General features: G+C 35.1%; 2 protein-coding genes across 2 annotated transcripts in view; one reads left to right on the plus strand and one right to left on the minus strand.

Annotated features, from left to right (window-relative positions):
• Ranbp16 (Ran-binding protein 16) overlaps positions 1-4,664 on the minus strand; it is a 29,768-nt gene extending 25,104 nt beyond the window's left edge. The window contains exon 1 of the mRNA XM_090117894.1: positions 4,616-4,664. Within this exon, the coding sequence (XP_089974020.1) occupies positions 4,616-4,630 (15 nt within the window). The 5' untranslated portion in view covers positions 4,631-4,664. The remainder of the gene's footprint in view (positions 1-4,615) is intronic.
• A 744-nt stretch (positions 4,665-5,408) lies between these two features.
• Positions 5,409-8,343, plus strand: LOC149896156 (uncharacterized). Its single transcript, XM_090118410.1, has 2 exons — positions 5,409-5,514; positions 5,999-8,343. The coding sequence occupies exons 1-2, from the start codon at positions 5,409-5,411 to the stop codon at positions 8,296-8,298; spliced, it is 2,406 nt and encodes an 801-aa protein (XP_089974536.1). The 3' UTR covers positions 8,299-8,343.
• Positions 8,344-10,376: the final 2,033 nt, after the last annotated feature.

A 10,376-nucleotide genomic window follows, 5' to 3' on the forward strand; every position in this document is an offset into this window, starting at 1 on the left:
ACATAAAAACCATCCTCGTACTTCCAGGAATATAATAAAAAAAGAATTATCGAAATCGGTTCAGCCGTTCTCGAGTTATGCGCTTACCAACACATTTTACGATTCATTTTTATATATAAAGAGAAGAAGAAGATTAGAAGAAAGAAAATTGTCTAAACCATATGAGATATATAAATGGTTTGGTATTTCATAAAAAAAGCATATTAAAACCTCTGCAGTAGCTATCAAGTATCTATGTACCAAGGTTGAAACAAAACCACTTTTATCTTTAAGTAATTAATATTAAAATGTTAGTTTATTTGCAAAGCTAATTTCTACTAATCATTATCCAAACAAGTATAGTATTTATTAGGTCATACTATTTAAAACCTATTTTTCTTTCTTTTAAATTAAATAAAACAAACCAGTTTAGAAGTAACTAGCGTTTCACCCTGGCTTCGCCTGTTGTTTATATATAGCTTGTCAGGCTAGGAGATACTGACACAAAATTTAGGGTCATTTGTAACAGGATGGCGGTTCTACTGAGGTGGGTCCGTAGTCCGCCGGTACCAGCGTTCTGACCATAATTTTTCTTTTTGACATTGCGTACTAAGACCCCCGTAGAACCGCCATCCTGTTACAAATGACCCGAAATTTTGTGTCAGTATCTCCCCGCCTATGTAGCACACATACATAGGTATATAATGGTAAAAGACTTTGAAATCGGTCCAGTAGTTCCTAAGTGCATTCAAACAAACAAACTTATCACCTTTATCTTATTAGACCATCTAAATATAGATATTATGTAGTTTAGGATTATACATGACACCCCGAAAATAATACGACGCAAGTAAAGTCGCGGATAAAGCTAGTTCAGAAAATATCACATTTACAAGCTGTAGCCCCTACTGTGATTCATTCAATAGACTAATTGATTTTTATTACATAATTGGGGTATTCCCATTGCAATGTAATTTTCTACCATCCTCCTTGCATTTCCTTTATGCGGTACTAGCGGTCCGCCCCGGCTTCGCCCGTGGTATATGTTTACGTTTTCTCTACATAAGAACCATCCTCGTACTTCAAGGAATATAATAAAAAAAGAATTATCGAAATCGGTTCACCCGTTCTCGAGTTATGCGCTTACCAACACATTTTGCGATTCATTTTTATATATAAGAAGATAAGATTGGTAATTCCGAAAAACATTTATTAAGAACGAAATATATGTAACTTCTCTGTGTATATGTGAGAAACTACTGAAATGAAGGTGTATTTAAAATGTTTTCAACCAACTTCAAAAAACCGGCCAAGTGCGAGTCGGGCTCGCGCACAAAGGGTTCCGTAGCAGCAAATATAATAAATTACAGTTAAATCAACCTATCTCAAAAACTATAAGAGATACTTTGATCAAACCAAAAATCGTTGAAAGAGTTAATTAGCATGCATCACCTCTATTTTTTTTAGAATTTTATACCCCGTAGTTATAAAAATAGAGGGGGGGGGACATACTTTTTACGACTTTGAGAGCTGATATCTCAAAAACCGTTCACTTTAAGAAAAATGTTTTTTAGAAAACTTTATATCATTTTAAAAGACCTTTCCATTGATACCCCACACGGGTATGTACATCGAAAAAAAAAATTTCATCCCTCAGTTACATGTATGGGGGGCCCCACCCCCAATTCTTTTTTTTACTATTTAGTGTCATATTTTTGTAGCGGTTCATACAACACATATTCCCATCAAATTTCATCACTGTAGTACTTATAGTTTCCGAGTAAATCGGCTGTGACAGACGGACAGACGGACAGACGGACAGACGGACATGACGAAACTATAAGGGTTCCGTTTTTGCCATTTTGGCTACGGAACCCTAAAAAAGGAGGATCATCTCTGGACTGTATTGTAATTTGAAAGAATTTTATGACATTTTTTTGTTGCCTTGCGGTTGATTGTTTATTATAATTAATGTTGTATACTAACATAGTGATAAAGAAATTACAAACAAGTGGACTTATGATATTTCTCTTAATAAATGAATTTGATTCCATTTAAATTCTATCCAGTTTGACATCAAACAAACATAGGGTTCGAGCTAGAGCAAGAGCTTTCCATTGTGATCTTTTAGTTTAACCCATTGAGCCCTAAGCGGCCCGATCGGTACCAGACATATTAGATTTTCTATTGTGTCTGTGGTTCTGGGGCCTGAGTTATTAAATGAAAACATAAATATTTATTTATTATTTATTATACAATAATAAATATTTATTTATTATTTATTATACAATAATAAATATTTATTTATTATTTATTAATCTTTTCAAACACACTAAGAAGTAAGAACAATGAAAGAATGCTCTACAGCTGTTTACAATAAAAGAATTTCACATAGTGGGGTTAAAATGAGCATTTGCTTGTTCAATCTAAATGCACCGTAAAAATCCTTATTCCAATTTACTCTAATGTTTATTTGTATAAAACACATAAAGAACAAAGTAGTACATAACATGTAGTGTATAGTAATATGCAGGGTGCGGCAAGCAAAGACTGTGGTCTTTGCTTTTTGCATTATTCTGTGCAAATACATTTTGTTTATACCATTTCCTATGCTATTTTTAAAGTATTTAATTACAGTCCTCTTTTATTATCCTAGTTTTCCATGTCACATGATAAGAATAATAATAATTGTTATCTAAAGATCTGATTGAATATTATTAAAGGCACTTCCAATTTTCTAGATCTCATTGTTGGAGGCTATCATTTATAACACTTCTAAATTTCTATCAATGAGCAGGTTAATACTTTAAAAAAGCTATTCTAATTTATTATTATTTGGAGTTACTAGGGGTTGACTTTAGAAACGTGCGGCACGAATTTCGGCGCGATTTTAATTTTTATCGATCGATAATGATGCCCGGAAACATACATTAGCGGCTTTTCGTGCGGAAACGTGTAATTACAGAGAAATCTTTTTTTTAATTTTTGAGATTATGTTCAAAATTGTTTGAGTTACATTGACAAAACTACAAGAATTGTGTTTGAAAGAGATAACAAATGTCTTAATGTACATATTAAAAACCATAGTTCATTCAAAAGCATGTTGCTGAGGGGACAACAATTCATACGGGTTATTGGCGAGCATATGATTGTTTGGGGCAATATGGGTATGTTCATAAAAAAGTTAATCACTCAGACCCAGACAACCCATTTGTTGCCTCTGACCCATTTGAGTCCCATGGCATGTTGTAAAAAGATTTTTTAAAAAAGATAACTATAACCACCCAGCAAACTTCGGTGATAATATTATAGAATATGTGGAGACGATGGGTGGAAATAAATAAAATGGATCCATTCATTGCCATTGTAAATTGTATCAAACATGTATACAAGATTTGAAAAATAATTATTTAAAAAAAATGTTTTTATTGTATGTAAGTATATTGCACACAAATTGTTAATCACAGAACCGAATCTGTCCACCCCGATTCCCCGTGGTACTTGTCTGTCATACACTAGAGTGTATTTAAAAAGTCGGAGTCGCGGAGGAGCGTGGCGCCCGCGTGTGCTGAGGAGCAGGCAGAGTCAAGCGAGCCGGAGTGGCTGAGGCTGGTCGCCAAAGGCGACCAAAAAGCCGAAGCTACGAAGGCGAGTGAAGACTCCTGCCTGCAACGAGGTACACGGGGGCAAGCGCCACGTTCTGCAGCGCCGGAGCAGTCAAGAAAGCCCATAATCTTCGTTATATTTCTAACTACATCACTACATAGTATAAAACAAAGTCACTTTCTCTATCCCTATGTCCCTTTGTATGCTTAAATCTTTCAAACTACGCAACGGATTTTGATGCGGTTTTTTTTAATAAATAGAGTGATTCAAGAGGAAGGTTTTAGTATATAATTTATTAGGTTTAAGTCAAAGCGGGCGAAGCCGCGGGCGGTAAGCTAGTATAAATATAATCTCAAAAAAAATTAAAAAAAAATAGAAGGGGGGGTTTCCTCACCCCCCCACTTTATAGGGGGTCTCCTCTTACCTCCCCCCTCCCTTTCCCTCCCCTCCCCCCCCTTAATTCGTGCCGCAAATTTCTAAAGAAATACCGTTACTAGATCTTTTAATAAAAAAATATTGCATAAAAACGAATTGTGTGTATAAACTCCTGAATTGTTACTTTACGTGTTTTAAGTATGTAAACCCAACATTTGTCCCTTTTTGTATTGGCACTGTAGGTCAGTACTGTTCATTTTTCCTGTATATTATTATAATATGGTTATTGTTAAAATTACAACATAATTATTTCAATTTCGAGGCGACAAGACTAGGTGAAATCTGTCAAAAGTCAAAATAAGTTATAACCAAAAAACGCCGGCATAGTAAAATAATAACACAATATACTTGTTTAATAACACATCCAATCTGTACTCATGTAATATAGAATCATTTAATGGTAAAATATCTAGTAAGTCGTCTAATTACCCATTCAAATTCAAGAAAACAATGTGCATTGATATCGTAAAATACGCCTTATCGTTTGTTATTACGATTCAGAAATAATTTTTTAATCATTTTATATTACCCGCGGTGGTTCAATAAGTTAGAATATTTCGATATCCATGAAAAAATGTATTATTTATGTACTTACTTGTTCTTCAGCCATTTTTGTTATTTTCACGCATTTGATTTGATTTTGATGTAAGTTTTGACGTTTCTTTTTTTTTATCTAGCCGACGGAAACGTTTCATTTCATGATTTTGCGTGTACCTATGTACCTATTTGGGAGACGATAAAGTAAGGATAAAGTACATATATTTAATAAAAAGTTTTTTTTTGTTTGCTGCATTCTCTTATTAAGAAAATGGGAAAAATTTAACATATTGTAGGAAAAGAGTAGTAATCATATAATATTTCTATACAGCTGAGTGCATACAGGTCATTTCATTTTAATTTCGATATTTGTATAGCATAATATAAATTCAAGAAAATATAAAAAACCTACGAAAGAAGAAAATCGATTAAGAGTCGGGATAAAGAATCCCGCATCATGATGATCTATATTACTTGCTCTGTGACAATGATATTTTCTGGATCATAGGTGGTGGAGTGGTTTCGCGTGGCCACAGTATGGCGAAACTCGCAGGTTCGAATCCCAACTCACATGATTTATTTTCTTAGGTCTATGTAGGTACACAAAAATAATAATTATTCTCCCTCATAATAGAACCTTTTATTAGATACTGGCTGAAAATCTTTTAAATAATCTATCACAAATACTGAAAATAGAACAATTTTCATGAAGACGTAATATTATGTGAATTCTATTTTTGTTCTATCAAAATTTATGTAAATCTTTGCCTGTTTTAAATAGATTAATAAAATTAGGAAAATGTAAATTTACATGATTTTATTGGCAAAACAAGAAATTTTAATGTATCGAAATGTTGAGAACCACTATATCAAAGATTAAAAAAGTCTGTACGATCGCTATAGTACCTCGTATTCTACAGGGAGAGGCTAAACATGTTCAAAAGAAATTAACCAAAAGTAAGTTTTTATTCTCTTTTCTTTTAGAGATCTCTTATCAGTAGCAGTTGATGGTATGTGCAAAATCCATCGCGCAGAAAGTACAATAATTGGAACTAGGAATCAATCTAATATTTTATACGTTAAATGAGTAGTACAGTCTTACTCTTTTTCTTCAAAGCCTGTATACCCAAATACTTAAAAGAAGTGTGGAGAGTGTCTGTTCTTAAACTTATATCAAAATACCCCTAAGCAATATAGATATATTGCTTAGGGGGGCATCTTCTGGGGTAGACCCAGAAGATGATATCCTCATAGTCTATGTTCAGTTTTTATACGCGGTACCGTTTATTAAAATTATAAGATAAAAATTAGCCTCTTAAACATTTAAAAAGAATGTGAAAAATAGCGAAATAAATAATTATTTTGGCTATTGAATTTTTGATTGTAACATTAGAAACTAACAAAACATAAAACTCATATTAATTTATTCGCTATTTTTCAGATTCCATACTAACATCGCGGGCCGCAAAGAGCACCAGTTCAAACAACTCTGGATCCAAAGATGACACAGAGCACAAAAACCTAGTTGATAAACAACCCATTCACATATTGGAAAAACCAGAAGAAAACTTAAATAAATCTGTAGCACAAGCTCCAGAAGATAACTCGGAAGAATGTAATCGAATTATAAATAAAATTTTCGAAAATGACCCTGCAGTTGCTAAACCACTAGAACAAGCCACTGTCAACGCAACCACTAAAACTGATCATGAGGAATTGGAACAGAAGATGGAGAAGCTTGAAGAAGCATCTGTAGTGCCATCACCACCTCAATTTGAAGAGCAAAATACACCAAGAGTACTTGGTAACCAGCAAATGTTAAGTACAATGACAGGAAGCGAATTTTCAGAAAGCAAAGGATATGATAGTAGCTTTGATGAACTGGCGAAAAAGTGTCTAAGCGTTCCACCCAACGAAATCGATGAATATATTATAAAAGAACTAAGAAAACATTACGAACAAACCAAGGGAGGAGTTTATGAGGGAACACCAAACGAAAGGTATTATAGCCAAGCGCTATATAATCCTGAAGTTATTCATCTAGGTAAAGTAAATTCCGCTACGAAAGCTGCTAACGTTCTTCATAACTTGGAAAAAGAAGAGGACGAGGACAAGTTTATTCACGTATACAAAGCAGAAATTACCCAACCGTTGCTTTTTGATCTTTTATCGACATACGAAGAGGAGACTGATTTGAACAAACACCAGCTGGAACGGCCAAGTTTTGAAACTCCATTGCTATTGAATCCATACGACAACAATTTGATATTCCCACTTGATGATTATGAACTTAGAAAGGATTTGCTAATCGAAACACCTAAAATAGCAGAAACAATGACTGTTACTGAAGCTGTACAAGAGAGTGATGTTACTAAAAATGAAGCTATGCCTCCCGCAGAAATAGAAATTGAATCTGAACGGCCTGCTATCGGTGAACAGTTACAAGGCACTGTAGCTGGAATAAGCCTTGGTGTTCCCGAGAATATCACAACTCCAGAGAGTTCACACACGTCAAAGATAACTGGTATAGACAAAAGCGCGTTTGTCTATTCACAGCATTCACATCGGCCACCAACAGAACCACCTCCAGATTGGCAGACGCAACTCGGACAACACGGTGATCGACAACCTGTCGTTCCAAATACGTCAATATCAGGAAAATTACCTGAAATGGAAAAGAAACGACGCCAACAAACTTCCGATTCAGCTATTTCGTCGCATCAAAACCTTCACGATCTCTACATGATAGGAATCAGTAACGAAATATCAGATATCCCAGAATTACAAGCAGAAAACATTAGTATGAATATTTTCTCATCTAAATATTTGGAACTTCAAGATGAAGACGAAATATCGGCTTATGTAAGAAGAGATCCTTATACTCATTTCATTATTGAACCAGAACCTAAACAGGAAAAAGAAGAAGTAATATCGAAAGAGGATAGTGTCGAAAAGGTCAGTTCTGACGAGAAAAAGACTGTTGTAAAAGCCCAGAATCTAGAGGATAAGATAGCTGCAGCAACAGGACCGATACCAAACATCAATGAATCTGAGATACCTTTGAAAGAAATGCTAAGAAGAATCCGGGAGCGACATCGCCAAGAACTGTGCCGCGACTTCTTCAAAGAGGCCAGTCAATTTCAATTCTCCACATCTTGCAAACCCAAAGTTCCATTTCCGGGTCCTTGCAAACCTATTCCCAAAGAGAAGCCAAAATCCGAATGCCCACCGCCTCCCAAATGCCCTGAAAAGACAGATCCATGTGCACCGAAAAAAGACAACCCATGCTCAAAATTCACCCAGCTTGGCAACCAAATTTACAATTCCATTTGCTTCATTCGCCTTACCCATTTCAATACTTTCGGCAATGCTCAAACGATGCCCATAATAAATTACCAACCATACAAGCAATACTCCAAGGCAATTTCAACAACTACCTTGCAAATTCATTGCTTGAACGGAGCTTTAAAAGAAAATCCTATTGACGCCTTGGACGTCGACAATATGGAAGATGTTATATTAGCCAGAGATTATGAACCATGGACACCGATCCCTTCCTGGCCGATTCCGAAGAAAGATCAGAAGAAAAAGCTCGTTTGCCCCAAGGATGGTTGCAAGTTGTTACCACCGCCTCCCCTAAACCCAGCTGAAAAAGATAAGCCATGCGTCAGTTTTCCGAAGAAGACATTCTCTTTGGCAGAGTTGTTTGAGCACCAGCCGGTCACAAGCGCTCGGTACTAACCTGTTCTGTCCTGTTAGCAGTTCTGTCGGTTTTTGCTACTTAAATATTATACACTATTACCAATTTATCAGGTAATTTTATTTTAGAATCTAGATTGTTAAATCATAATCAATTATCTAATTTCCTTACCTTAGAAGTATGACTGGAGACCATATGCAAAATAATAGTCCTCAATTTTGTTTTATTGTGTGGCAATTGTTGTTGTCTTGGCTACAATTTTTTAAAATTTAATGAAGATTTGACAATATTTGAGCCTAATGAGACATGACACTTAATCCCTGTGAACATTACATTCAAATCGATTCAGCCATCCAACAGATTCCAAATAATAAACGAAAAAATGAAATATGCTTTGAGTAAAATTAAAAGTTTATTTTTTTAATGTACCTATTATTTATTGCCAATTTTAAACATGATTTCACACGTATACTTAAATATGTAAGTGAGAATGCAAAAACTAACTAAAAATTAACTTATCACGTGCTGCATTCTGAATATTAAATAGAAACAAATAATTGGAGTTTATTTTTGTAGGGGAATCCTGCCATTTTTAGTTTGTAATAATGCAAATATAAACAGAAAAGTACTAGGAAACTATTCAGAATTGTAATGGCTTTAAAAAATTTTTTCTTGTGCATATATTTTATACTAGCTGTACCGCGCGGTTTCACCAGCATTGCTCCGCTCCTGTTGGACTTAGCGTGATGATATATAGCCTATACCCTTCCTCGATAAATCAGCTATCTAACACCGAAAGAATTTTTGAAATCGGCTTTATAATATTAGTTAGTATAGATATTTCATATAGGATTACGAAAAATTATGCAAACAAAACCATATTATACTGATATATAAAATAATCTGTCTTTCAGTCATCATTCACGACGTATCAATAAGAACATTCTACAAAACTGCATGGACTAAACCACTATTTGATGTTACCAAACCATACACGACCACAAGATCAGATTCAAAATACGAAAACACAGAAAAACAATACATAGAAGGGACAAAAACTAGTGAAAATATCACAGAAGTAACAGACCAAGGGTTAAAAGACCAGCTTACAAAAAATCAAGATGGTCCCATAAACGTTCTGACTACTTTAATGTGTTGTAAGTGTCCACCACCCCCTAAGTGTCCAGTACCGAAAAAGAAAGAAGAGTGTCCCCCGAAAACGGATCCCTGCGCACCTAAAAAGGATCCCTGTGCACCTAAAAAGGACCCCTGCGCACCTAAAGAGGACCCCTGTGCACCTAAAAAGGATCCCTGTGCACCGAAAGACGATCCCTGTGCTCCAAAGAAACAAGATCCTTGCGTTCCGAAGAAATGTGAACCACGTGCAAAGTTTATCCAGATTCATTTTTGTTTTATTCGATATTTTAATGGATATTTAGATACTTACTTTATACCTATTGAAAATGTATCGTAATGGTAATATTGTTAATTTTGATATAATAAATTGTTTTGTTGCTATAAAATAAAAGCGTCTTATTTTCCTCATTATGAATAACAATCTTTGAGACAAAGGAAAATTATACCAAACAAGCACCGCAGTTTCCGCTCGACTTCACTCGCTTTTCTTCTCGAAAAACTTCTTCGGGAACCACTCTATTCTATTCGATCTAGGGACAAATAGACAAACAGAGGGAAGCGACTTTGTTTTAACTACCTATACAGGGTGAAAATTCGGTCGCGGCATACAGTAAAGTTTCGAACTTTCGAGTCTTTAAATGCAGTCCTATTTCTCAAAATTTTCGATCTCCAGAATTTCAAGTACATATAGCCCTGGAGGGATCGAGCCGTCCAGGGCACATTGAAGACTTCCACACTGTAGATATAGTGATAGTTTTCCGGTAAACTTCACCCAATGACCTTAGCACAGAGTAGGTACATTAAAAATACGGGACCACAGTACGGGACCGTAACTATACTCATCACAAAATAAAAGGTTTTATGTCCATGAAGTTTTATTTTTTACCGATCTAAACATTCTGAAGGTAGGTAATTCAATTATTCATTAATGGGTACCACCCACTCGGCTAATTGTTGTGCACACAGGTTGTGCATAATGGTT

This window comes from Colias eurytheme, chromosome 29 (assembly GCF_061535395.1).
Source record: "Colias eurytheme isolate Ceu_HAF_F1 chromosome 29, ilColEury1 Martin Lab GWU primary, whole genome shotgun sequence".
NCBI classification, from domain to species: Eukaryota; Metazoa; Arthropoda; class Insecta; order Lepidoptera; family Pieridae; genus Colias; species Colias eurytheme.